The sequence below is a fragment of the Centroberyx affinis genome, unplaced genomic scaffold (assembly GCF_046629955.1).
Source record: "Centroberyx affinis isolate AG114_WGS23_722 - 3 ecotype Tasmania unplaced genomic scaffold, CSIRO-AGI_Caff_v1 ptg002221l_1, whole genome shotgun sequence".
Lineage (NCBI taxonomy): Eukaryota > Metazoa > Chordata > Actinopteri > Beryciformes > Berycidae > Centroberyx > Centroberyx affinis.
Window position 1 is genome coordinate 19,090 of NW_027280521.1, and position 13,382 is coordinate 32,471.

General features: G+C 45.2%; 1 protein-coding gene across 1 annotated transcript; it reads left to right on the plus strand.

Moving 5' to 3' along the window:
* Positions 1-594: 594 nt before the first annotated feature.
* On the plus strand, positions 595-12,787 carry LOC139655262 (trichohyalin-like). Its single transcript, XM_071532614.1, is given in 20 exon segments — positions 595-773; positions 1,142-1,316; positions 1,776-2,708; positions 3,474-3,992; positions 4,289-4,550; positions 4,662-5,701; positions 5,803-5,910; positions 6,364-6,519; positions 6,855-6,971; positions 7,608-7,730; positions 7,826-7,882; positions 8,094-8,675; positions 8,945-9,190; positions 9,418-10,189; positions 10,493-10,582; positions 10,585-10,622; positions 10,728-10,781; positions 10,898-11,106; positions 11,211-11,267; positions 11,510-12,787. Coding segments are annotated over 19 exon segments (5,703 nt in total). The 3' UTR covers positions 11,254-11,267; positions 11,510-12,787.
* The last annotated feature ends 595 nt before the right edge of the window (positions 12,788-13,382 follow it).

Consider the following 13,382-nt stretch of genomic DNA (forward strand, 5'->3'; position numbering starts at 1 on the left):
TACAACAATTTGTTTATTACTCAACAATTTGAGTTCAAATATAATGACTTTAGAATACAAGAATACAAATCACAACAGATGTATCATTGTCTGGTCATACTAATGTGAACTGGTTATTCATTGGCTGCAATGTTAGTTATGCAGTAACCAAACTTACTTGCATAAATGCTGGAGCTTAAGTTTTCAGGATGGAGGGATTTGTGGAATGTGTGTGTGTGTGTGTGTGTGTGTGGGTGGGTGGGTGGGGGCGGGGTGAGGAGGGGGGGTAACTTGAGAGATACCTGCGGTCGGCAACTTGCTACCAAGCTGTTGACATTGTGAATAATAGATAACCGTATTTGAGTGTGTGTGTGTGTGTGTATCTTTTTCTATATCTGCATATGTGTACAATGGCCATGTAAACTGTACATACGGGATAGAGTCGGGGGAATGAGAAACAGTGACTTTAGAGAAATAGAGAGATGGGAAGACATTTGTGCGTAACAGTTTTCATTCATCCTCATTGTTCTGAATAAGCCTGACATCATGGGTTCCTCTGCTGCAGGTGGACCTCACCTAGTGGGCACATGCTACAGCTGAGACCCGGGCTTACCAATGGAAGATCACGTTACTTTGTTAGACACGGCGGGGACCGGAAGCGGTTCCGTAGCCATGGTAACAGACTCAACGGGTACCGACCTGGACTTGGACCTGCGGGTTCTGTGTGACAGAGTGAAGGTCCTGGAGCAGAATGCCAGCTCGACCAACCAGCCTGACAGCCACCTGAGGAACAGGTGAGAGACTGGGGGAGAGGGGATCCAGTGACACACACACACACACACACGCACACACACACACACACACACACACACACACACATACACACCTATTACTACATACTCACATATGGCCAAGGCGATATCACATATCACACACACCTGACTGCACTGCACACTTACACACGAGCACACTGTTGCTCACATCGACCCTGGAATTACTATTGCAGATTATTTTCTCACAGTGGGAGGTAAAACAGAATCAGGTCTGTAGATTCAAATCAAAAGAACTGAGGAAGTAATTAAACCTTTTGGCTAAATGCTAATATGCCGATTAGTGTGATGTTACTAAGTTCAATGCTAACGCTAAGCTAATGTAATGTGAGCTTGTCTGTGTTGTGCTGCGGTGGCAGGATCAGAGCGTTAGAGAGGTCAGAGAGCAGTCTGCAGCTCCAGCTCAGCCAGGTAGCCGCTGCCTCCCACCTCCACTGGCCCAGCATGCAGCACTCCCAGAGGCTGGACCAGAGACTCCACATGCTCCGGCAGGAGGTCAGGACCATGGTGAGTGCTCCGGATCTCTGTATAAACCATAAACCATGAAGACTATTAGGAATGTGTGGGTCTCTGAGGGTTTTCTAGGACGATCTCAGTCACGGCACCTAGTTCTGGACTTAAAAGTCTGTTCAGTTTTGATTTCCCATAGGCTTAGTCTGTGCCTTTAACAGCACAAAATCACATGAAGAGATCAGGTGAAAATGAGAAAGCCGAACATTGAACATGCATGTTATATTTTTGAGTAACTACGATATTTGAGTTTATTTGAGTGGAACCTTTTAATTGTACACTTTTCAGTTATTACAGTGTGGTGGTAAAACGTATGCGGTGTAAAGCAAGTTTTGAGCAACTGCTCTGTGAGCACAATAACTCAGGAGTGTAGCAGCTGCTTAACTCTATTATGGTATCTCTCTCTCTCTCACACGTTCTCTCCCTCCCTTTCTCCCTTTCTCTCTCCCTCTTCAGACTCAGGATAAGGAGCGAGGGGAGCGGGTGTGGAGGGAGCGACTGCAGCGCCTTCAAAACCAGCTGAAGGCCAAAGAGGAGGAGATGAGTCGCCAGTCCCAGTATTTCCAGAACTTTAAAACCCAGCTCCAGCACAAGCTCAGCCTGGCCCGGGACAGGGAGCAGAGCCTACAGACCCGGGTCCACTCCTTAGAGAAGCAGCTGCTGGACATGACGGTGTCTGCCGCCACTAACATGGCAACCATCACTTCTGTCAGCATTACTGCCGGGTCTGTACCACACCGGAAGGAGCAAGAGAGACTACCTTTCCTGAGAGGAGAGGGGGAAGGAGAAGAGGAAGGGGAGAAGAAGAAGGAGGAGAGGAGGAGGCAATGGCAGCGGAGGCTGGAGTGTCAGAGGGAAGGAGGGAGAGAGGGGGATGAGGGAGCGACAGAAGAAGAGATGGAGGGAGGAAGAGAGAAAGAGACGAGCACGAGTTCCAATGAGGCCAGGCTGCAAGGCTTCATCCTGAGTCTGCAGGAGGATCTCAGGGTGCTGCTGGAGAGAGAGGAGCAGGGGGTGGCAGAGCAGAGGGGGCTGACGGAGCAGCTGCAGGAGGCTCAGGAGAGCAGCCACTTCCTGGGCTGCAAGGTGGAGGAGATGAAGGCGGAGGTCCATCGGCTGAAGCTATCCGAGAGCTCCCTGATGGAGGAGGTTGAAGAGCTGAGAGAGGAAAACCAGAGACTCCAGCAGAGCCTCAGGGAAGCAGCCAACCAAACCCCCAGTCAGTCCACAGTCCCAGAGTCTACATGCCCCAGTCCTGGGACCAGCTCCTCCAGTCCCAGTCCTGGGACCAGCTCCTCCAGTCCCAGTCCGGCCTCTGGTTCTGTGCCTTCCATCACCCTCTCAAATAGCACTGCCATAGGACAGTGTACAGCAGGTAGCTCTGGAAAGGTGCGTAAGACAAGAACAAGAAATGTTCTTATTTGTTCCCTACACATTTTTGAGGAGTCAGAAATTAGCATTCCTGTTCTAAACATTTGATACACATAAGTGGGCTCAACTATTTTGCTGATCTGTGTCAAATTACTATTTTAAATGGATTAAGTTACTTTTCTGTGATTGATTGATCTTTTCTGTAACCAATTATTGGACTGTTCCAACAGTGCACACCCCACTTGTTTTTCACTTTAGACAGACTAAAACAAATGCTTTAAGTAGGAATGACTAAGGTTTCAGGGAATATTTGATCTAGTTTTGTTGTTGACTAAGTGTTAATTCTTATATTATCATGAGAAGGTGTTACAGCATGAAAAGTGTGAATGCTCCCCAAGAGTGAAAGCTCTGTTGCTAGGATTTACAGTGTTACATAATCTCATCATTACAAATGCTTATACAAGGGTGTCTGAATATGAATATTCGCTGCAGCTGACTGAGCTGTGAATGGAGTAATTGTTAAGAAATTATTTTATAAATGGGACTGTATTACTGGGTTTCTGTGGGACCAAAGTAAAGCTAAATGGCAAGTTAATCTAAGCATAAGAAGACCACATTAGTGCGCTTAATTAGAGTGTGTGTGTGTGCATTCATTTCTGTCTGTATGCAGAGACGGAGAGAGAGACACAGAGAAGTTAGCTTGCTTTTGTAATTTTCATACTCGCCTCCAGTCATCCTCAACTTCTGTCCCACTTAAGATGTTAAATGACATTCTGTGTGTAGGTCCAACTGACCCAGGATGAACCAACAGGCCAGTCACATTCAGCTGCAGTTCCACCTGTTCACCACCGGGGCACAGCAGAGAGCGCACAGAACAACACAGAGGATCGCTCCTCATCTGCCAAATCAGACACTCTGCCTTTACCCAAACCAGACCTTCTGAACCTCTCGGCCCACCTTGGCTTCAAACCCAACCCCAGCCTCCAGTCCCTTTCCTTGGCTACAGAGACGGTGGAGGTGGGGGAGTTTAACCTGGGGACCTGGGTCTCCAGAGGGGCCCTAAACCTGGAGCAAAGCCCCAGCGAGGAAGCTGATGCCCTGAGGGAAGCTTACAGGAGCCTGGGGTTGGGGGAAGATCTTGAGGCCCTCCAAGAGCAACGTGACTGCCTGGAGGCCGCCCTGCAGCACACACAGGAGCAGCTGCAGAGGCTGGCTCAGGAGAATGCCCGACTGAAATTACAACTCAGGAAACAGGCAGAGGAACAAGAAGCAGAGGCAGGGCAGGGGTCTTCAAGAGAACAGGTATGTCACAGGCATTGCAGGATTCCCACGTGTTTTTTTGCTTGAGCTACAGTAGTCCCTAGGGTACAGAACGTAACACAGTGTACAAGCCTTACACACAACTGAAAAAGTTGTGCTCTACATTACTAACTTCAGTTCCAATAACACACCTTCCAATATATCACTAATCAAATCCTATGTCTCTGTATACTCAGGTTAACAGCGTGCCAATGCAGAACACATCAACCACCTGTGATAGAGCTGACCATCTCCAATCCATTCCCGCACAGGACGACGCCATCCTCACCCTCGCCCAGGATGATCTGGCCCAGGCCCTGAATCAGGAAAACCGGGCCTTGGCAGAACGCATCCGGGAGCTACTGGCCCACATTGAGCTCCAGGAAGGGGAGAGCGTCACAGAAATAGCCCAGCTGAGAGAGCATGTCTCCAGGCTAGAGGCGGACCGAGCCAGGCTGGAGCAGGAGAACCAGGAGCAAGGATGTCTGATCACAGAGCTCACCAGGAAGACTGAGGATGATCTCAATACTATCATGGAGCTGCAGCAGAGGTTAGTGGAGAGTGGACGGAATATGGAAGAATCACAGGGTCATCATTCAATATCTGATAAAGAAATGTGTGGGCATCAATTGAAGAGTGAAAATGTAGCTGCAGTATCGGGTACAGGGAAAGTTCAACAAAACGATCTAGAAGGATGTGTGGACAGTTTGGTGGACAGTCTACTACAAGAAGAACCACAGACAGTGTCCAGTCAACAAGCGGGCCATTTGACCACAGCTCCAGCAATTGGCTCTCAAGATGATGACCATAATGATTCACTATGCAACACCTTGCAAGGAAATACACACGTTAGTTCATTGACTGATCAAGTTGATCAGCTGACGAAGTCGGTCCAGACCCTCAAAGAAGAACAAGCAGAACTGAGTGGCTCTATAAGTTCTCTGAGAGAGGAGCAGAGGGAGGTGGCTCTGTCGGTCCAAACTCAGACAGAGGAGAAACAGCAGCTGACTCGGACGGTTTGGGGACTGAAGGAGGAGAGAGACCGCGTTACTCAATCTCTGGCTGGTCTCAAACAAGAGAGAGAGCAGCTAACTAGGACAGTCTGTGGGCTGAAAGATGAGAGAGACCAGTTTGTAAGATCCATGAGTGGACTGAAAGAGGAGAAAGAACAGCTAACCAAGTCGTTGTCTGGGCTTGAAGACGGAAGAGAGAAATTGTTAGAATCTCTCTTGAGTGAAAAAGACGAGAGAGACCAAATCACGCAATCGCTACAAAGTTTACAGAAAGACAGGGACCAGTTAAGCCAGGCAGTGTATGATTTGAAACAGGAGAGAGATGAGCTAACAGAATCCCTTGAGTGTCTGAAAGAACGGAAAGACCAAGAACAATCATCTTACGCTTTGAAAGAAGAACGAGACAAGCTGATGCAGTCAGTTTACAGTTTGAAAGAAGAGAAAGAGAGAATTGAACATTCAATCACTGGTTTGAAACAGGAAGAGAAGCAGATAATGCTGTTACTTCAGGGCCTAAGAGAGAAGAGAGACAGTCTACAGGCCGAGGCTGTTACTCTCCACAACCAATCACAAACAGAAGAAAGGAGTGAGAAGCAACATCTGTCCAGTCAGAAGAAGACAGATGCTGTCGTACTTGGGACAGGAGAATGTGCTGTGCAAAGAAATCAGACCAATACCTTCAAAGCGAAGTTCATACAGGTAAGAGTGATTTTATTTTTGTATTGTTAAATCGGTTAAAATCCGATTTCAGCACGATGCCTTGTCAAGATATATTATGTGATTACTGTGTACTTACACAGAAGGGTTTGGATGGAAAACAGGAGCAAAGTGATCTGATGAGGGAGATTGAAGCTTTGGGCGCAGAACTTAAGAAGTCACGAGAGGAACAGGACAAGACCCATTTAGAGGTGAGTTTACACACCTTCCTGTTTCTTCATCCACACAGCGAAGTCGGTTGTAACACAAATAAGGTAAGATGAACTTTAGTGGTCCCTGGGAGGAAATTGAGTCACTGCAGTAGTAAAGATGAGGATACCGATACATTTTTTAAAATTTATATTATTTTTATCTGTATCCTAATCTTTGCTGCAAAGCTTTTTGAGAGATTCGAGCATCTTCATCATGATGTATTTACAGATTAACAAATGCTTGCAGTTTACAGATTTACAATTTTACAGTCCAGTGCAAGAGCATTCAGTATATGCAGGGTGTGCAAATGTGCATCATTGCATATCCATATTATCAGGTTTAGAGCACTGGTGTATTGCTAGAAACTTCAGTAAATATTATTACCAACAATTTATGCAATTAATCCTTGTCTCTTTGTGTTTGTGTGTGTTTATGTGTGTGTGTGTGTGCAGACCAAAAGGTTGTACAGTGAATTGTGTCAGTCAGAAGCCAGGAGGGAGGAGGCGGAGAGGAGGGCAGCTCAAGCAGCTAATGAGGTGATGAGGATGACAGATGTAGCCGATCAGATGGAAGAGACCAGCAAGGAAAACGACAACCTCACAACTCAGGTATATCCATAAAAAAAAGTACTGGCATTTCAGCCTATTTTTTAATCTGCTGTATCCAATCCCATTCGTTCTGCTTATAGGGCTGCATTTAAATATTTTAAGGGACACTTGCCTAAGAATGTATAAGCCTAAATACAGTATATCCCTTAGTTAGGATTCCCTTTGGTTTCCTGGTATATATTCAGTCAATTACAGACACATCATCGCATCTGAGATTCAAACTTGGCTCTTCACTAACCTTCCTCTGCATGCAAAGGTGCAAGGCCAAATTAGACATTATGTATTTATCTACTTACCAGTAGATAAGTGCTTATCAGTGGTTGTGTCTGCTGCAGGTGAAGGAGCTGCAGAGCAGACTGACAGGTCTGGCCAGGGAGAAAACTGATACTCTTTCACTGAAGGCACAGATAGAGGAGCAATTCAGTGTGCTCCAGGCTCAGCTCAAAGCTAAGGTGAGTATGGAGGAATATCTTAGTTTAGAATTGGATACTGTTGGCATTAGTGATGTTGGTTGAATGTTGGTGGTGGTTTTCTCTGTATGTGTGTATGTGTTTTCTTTTTGTTTTTTTTACGTACTGTAGATTAGCCCTAAAATCCTCAATATGTTGCTGATGCAAATTATCATTTAACTACATGCCTCTTGAATCTGAAGATGGACAATGTAAAATCTGGGAAGAAATCTTGACAACATAGTGTAGCACAAAGCAGCTGGTCAAACACTGGTTCAAATACAATGCCTGCCTCTCTGAGGATAAAACAGATACTGTATATGTAAAGGAAAGCCACTCAAAAAAATCTATTTTGTCCTCAAAATCAACTTAGTAAGTCTCAGCCACAGACTAGTAGATATACAAGTCCATACTGAGTCCAAACTGACAAACTGAACATGTCACTATTCCTCAGTTGTATTAATGTACAATTTACAGCGATGTGGACTAATTAAGACTGAGCAGTAATGGATATTTGTAAATAAATAAAAATGAGTAACAGTGACATCTTGAGGCTGTTCTAATGATAGATATGTCCCTGTTTCTGTGTGTGTGTGTGTGTGTGTGTGTGTGTGTGTGTGTGTGTGTAAAACCCCACAGACAGTGGCTCTAGAGGAGCTGAACTCAGAGTATATTACCCTGAAAAGAGGGCAGGGGAGCAAGGAGGATTGGAGTGCTACTCTCATCTCACTCCGGACGCGCTACAATGACATCAGAGCCAAGGTAGGCAACCAGTCAGCTGTCCTTTTGCAGTGCTTATAGTCAAAATAGTTAGTTGCAGATTATCAATTTATCTGTTTTTACCTCTCTATTTATAGTACGATGTCCTCCTGAAAAAGAAGAGTCAAACAGATCTGGACATAGCTCCTTTAAAGGTAAGGAGAAGGAGGCACGGCTTTTTACACATGGTTTACTATACAGTGTTACATATTACATTATTGGCAACTTATTCACTCTTGTCCATGAATGTGTCAGTACTGTCCAGTGAATCTTTGACTTGTGTATGGACTGACAGGCGCTCTGCTCCACAACACGCCAGGCTATCTGCAGTTGATTTTGACTGACAGGTGTTTTGTCCAATAACAGGCCAAGCTGTCGTGCCTAGTGGTGAAGTGTCAGGAGAGGAACAGCCTGTTGGTGCAGATGATGAGAGCCATGCACAGGAACGGCTGTCTGGACCCGACACTCACACAGCAGGTGGAGCAGCTGCTCAGTGACGCCGCCCTGCAGGACTACACTGCAGCGTTCACACCGGGAGCGGCTGTAAAGACCCAGGATTACAGCAGTGGGTTTACACCGGGATTTATTTATAAACTTCAGGACTACACCAGTGGATTCACACCTGATCAAAGCTACTCTTCTGTATTCCCACCTGGTGTAAAACAGCAACACCAAAATGGATTCACATCTGAATCTGGAGCAAAACACAGAGAACAGAAACGTGGAAACTACACTAGTGTAGTCACTCCTGGATCCACAACAAACCTTCAGGACTGCAGTAGGGAGGTTATACTTGCACCAACAGGAACACGAAAGAAAAATGCCAATTCACCTGTGCCAACTCCACCAATGCAAGAGCAAGCCAACGTCCAGGCGCCACCATCACCTGTTGCTCCAGCACTGAGTCAGAGCTTGAGTAATTCGCCTGTGCCGAGTGGCATAACACAGGTGAGATAATAGAAATTGTATCTATTAATTTTTCAATAGTTCAGCTTAAATGTGTCATGTGTAGCATTTTATAAATCAATAAATCATCACCATAATAATTTGTGCAAATTAATACTATAATTACCATAAACTAATGAGACCACCACAGAGAAGATTGGCAGCCTGCCTCTACATCTGCCTCTAAATCTGCTGGATTGCTTTACAGCAAAAAACTTTCATTTTCTTGTTGTAAGCAGAATTATGATAGCCTTTCCTCAATCCCGCAACAGCTACCTCCCTCTGCCAGTGGACCAGTCCAAACAACGAGTGGTGCAGAAAGATTTGGATTGTACCATCCAGAGGGGAAAGGGGAATCCTCTCCAGGTGCAGCCAGTTTCTCAAAGGGGAACAGGTCCTCTGTTCCTGCTCCTCCCTCCACAGAGAGATGTGTCCGTCTGAGCAGGAGGCTGAGCAGTCCTGAAAAGATCATCAACCTACATGAGCAACTGCAGAAGACTATGATGAGCAGCTATCAGGTACACTGCAGCTCTTTGAACATTCAGTAATATAGTCAGAATGAGCAGTGCCCATTGAATGGTGTAGAGGTGTTAACATTGTTTTCCTCCACATGCTTTACCTGATATTTTTTGTTTTCTACTTTCAATGGCAATTCAAATTAAGAATTCACATCTGATATGAAGATAAATCTAAGCAAATACTGTGCTAATATACATCTAATAAAGCTCTTTGTCTTTATTCCAAGGCTCCGGTGAGCAGAGGGAGAGGACAGCAGCCCAGGAACAGCCTGTCCTTTCAGACTAAGCACCAGAGCCTCACTGTCAGTAATGCAAATACCACTCCTCTCCCTCTCTCCACTGCCTCTAGCCAAGCTGAACACACTCCAGTAATAACAACTAAACCCGCAACAACTAATATGTCAACAACGCTTTTTACCGCAGTCGCCTCTAGATCTACCAACGTCACATTCAGCCCCAGCAACTTTACTCACACTCTTTCTAAAGCAGCCACAGGTGCTACTACAACTTCAGTTGTTTCAAGCTCTTACAACACTCCTGTTACCACTATGGCACCTACCAAGACTAAATCCACCTCAAGCAGTAGCCATCATACTGTCCCTTCCCCCAATATACCAATAACCCCAAAACCAACAAGGCAAACTGCTTCTTTCCCTGTAGTGTCTGATACTGTTAAACATACACCTACTACTGTAACTCCTTGGACCACTACCTCTATTAGTAACACTGTCAGTTCTGCAGCTACTGTCTTGGTATGTTCCGCTACTAATCAAAACACCACTGCCTCAGTCAGTACTGCCCCTAGCACGTCAACTGCCCCCAAGGCTAATGTTTCTAGTATGATGTCTAAAATGGATGGTGCTGCCCCTGTATATAATGGTCTTGGATCTGCCACATCCTGCTCTCAATCTGCCCCTCGCTCTCCTGAGAGATCCTCCAAGCCTGCCCGGAAGTCCACTGCTCCCCCAGACAAAACCAAAACAGCAAGACCACAACCAGGTAGGGTGCACACTCCACACTGGACATCATTAAAATCCTGGTAGAAGAAATTCAAGACACTCTTTTGTCCTTCTGAAAAGTTAAAATGCCTTTATTGAGCTAAAACTACAACAATGTAAAACTTGGATCCATCAATGTACATTGATTTTGATAAGATTTTAGGAATAACAGGAGTAACCATATAACAAAGAAAGAAATAGAATGGCGTGTATTTGGGCTACATTATACCCTGCATGTATAGCAATAACAAGGAGGTTAGGGGCTCATGCTTGTGCTTGTCCTATCTTTGTCCGTACCCGCCAGAAGCTCCAGCAGAGGTGGGCTCTGTCGAGGTCATCAGGACGGTGGGCCAGAGCAGCCTCATGATTGGCTGGGAGAGGCCGCCACTGGACGAGCTGGCTGCAGTAATGGCACCTTTGTGTATGGATACAGGGTAGGCAGGCTTCACTGATTACTGGCCCTACAGTAAAAAAATTTGGATTTTGATTGTGTTTGTTTTGGGGAGTTTCTGTACTTAACATGTCTTTTCTCTCCTCAGGTGTACGTCGATGGGGAATTTCACAAATCTGTCATGAGCTCAGCATGCACCAAGGTACCAGTCTCTACCCAAACACTTCCCACTGTGCATATTCTATTATCACTGCACAAACTAAGTTCCCAATAGCAAATAATAGAGTATGTGTATATGTTTTGTGTCTCTTTCCCTAGTGTATTCTGGAAAACATCGACCTGAGCGTCCCGGTCCACATCAGTGTTCAAACCCTTGGTTCTAACGGTCTCAGTTCAAACAAGGTCCATGCCATGTACAGGACTTCTATCAGGACAGACCACCGTCCCTCCAGCTGCACCGACTCACAGCCTGCCTCTCCTGCCACAATCTGTCACTCTTACACCGACACAGTGACCCAGGTCAACAGGTAGGTTGAGATTGCAAGAACAGTGCGGGTCTATTAAACACCCATGTTTACTTTGTCAGAGTTTAAAGTATCTGACCATTATCATTCTGTCAATGTCTTTGTAGAGTTCCGGCAACTCTTCTCAGTCAAAACCTCCATCACCAGTGACCAAGGCTAGAACGGTAAATAGTGTGTGTCTGTGTCTCTGTGTCCATGTGTTAGTTTGTGTGTGTGCACTTGTATGTCTCTGTGGGTCTGTGTTTATGCGTGTGCTACTTCAGCTATTTCAAAAAGGGACTGGTTCCCGTGTGTCTATCTATGTGCACTTGGTTTAAAATTCAAGTGCTTCAAAGTTTGAAACAGCACAGTGACAAATTATTTTTCTCTGTGTCCTGTGTGTCCTACATGTGCATATGTCCTCCAGTGCATGGCCATCTACTGTATAGCTCCAGCCCTCTGAGGGACGGTCCTAACCTCCACCCCGGCAGAGAGCTGGCTCTGCGCGAGGGAGACACCTTCACGCTGCTAGGCAACCCTCGCTATGACGGCTTCTGCGAGGCCCAGGTTAGCCAATAAAAAACAGTCCTCTCACAAGGTCATTACCGACCAGTGAGCGTGTAGTGAGTCATTGTTGGCGACTATGAACTTTAAAGTGGATCACTGGCAAACAAAGAACTGTGTAAGACTCACTTCTACAAGACCAAGGTTCAAGAGTTCCTGCTCCTGCGCTGAGAGTGTATCTGTGTGTTCAAGGTCAATGGCGTCCTTCCTGTTTCAGAGTCCCGCCCCATGGACTTCACCTCTCGAGCGGAGAGGACATTGTGACTGCCAATCAGAGTGGTTGCCAATCAGAATCGAGGAATCCGGTGTGAGGCCAGACAAACTGTTAAAGTGTACTTTACTGCAAAGGTTTATGAAGCCAAGATCAATCGCATCATCAACAGCTGCCTGTGACACCAACGTTTGTGAACATTATTCAAGCAAGACTCAAGCACTAGGGAAAAGTTATAGACGGTTGTGTGCATCTGTTGCACACTTTTACACTGTGTGAAACATATGGAGGGATCATGTGTCATATTTAACTTTGCTTCATCGAAGATCCCCGCTGCTGCCTCTGTGGACTCTGTCAATACTGAACGGCTGGCTCCAGGGACATTTGTGAAACGCCTTTGTGACAGCAGCCTATATAATGTGCCGAAGCAACATTGTACCCAAAGGTCATCTTACTTGATTTTCAGACATCAAGCCAAATATGAGAAAAGATGGTTCATTCCAAAGACTTTTTTCTGTTTCGTTTTCCCCATAGTTCTATGGTATTTACACAGAAGCCAGATGTTATTTTTTTCATTTTGAAATTTGCACACAATCATTACTGATGTCTGGAAAATTAAAATAGAAAAAGAGATTATCACTGATATTTTTTGTAGGGAATATTATTAAAATATGCCAATGGTATATATAGAAAGCAGTACAGCATATCTGTCTTTTTGTATGAGTGACGCTTTGCTTTTTCATACTCATCTGCCTCTCTCAAATGAAATTCTATACCCACGCTCATATTGTTTCATGTTTCACACAATGTTCACAGCACACACATGTTGTCCTTTCGCAGTGTATGTATGGGTGTGGAGTGACCATGGTGCAGCAAAGGTATTTTTCTATCAGTAATTGATGACATTGTTTTCCCATTGGTTCCTTACAATTGTACAGAGAATAAATGTTTATATAGTAACTGGAAGTCCTGTGTGTGTGTGTGTGTGTGTGTGTGTGTGTGTGTGTGTGTGTGTGTGTGTGTGTGTGTGTGTGTGTGTGTGTGTGTGTGTGTGTGTGTGTGTGTGTGTGTGTGTGTGTGTGTGTGTGTGTGTGTGTGTGTGTGTGTGTGTGTGTCTGTCAAAATCTCTTCAAATCACTAGGTTTCTATTTGGGTCTGGATAACATGTAAATTAGCTGTCTTGGGTAGAATATGAATTATTAAAGTTATTTTAGCTCCCCTCTTCAGTCTTAAAGAGTGAAAAATGTAGTTTCACTTTTGTCTGTTCAACCTAAACACTTCCCATTAATCAACACTAGATGGCAGCCATTACCATATGGATAGCCACACTCCATTGACTTTGTGGGTAATACTCTGGATGTAACTCAATCGCTACATTTGACAGGTGCTTTCACCACTGATTTAGTGGATGGATGATGCTGACTTGCCTACGGAGCAGGTACTCAAGTAGCCTGAAACATATTGCTGCACGCTCCCCCTTCAATACAAACCAGGCACAACACCAAAACACTGTGGAGCGGAGCGA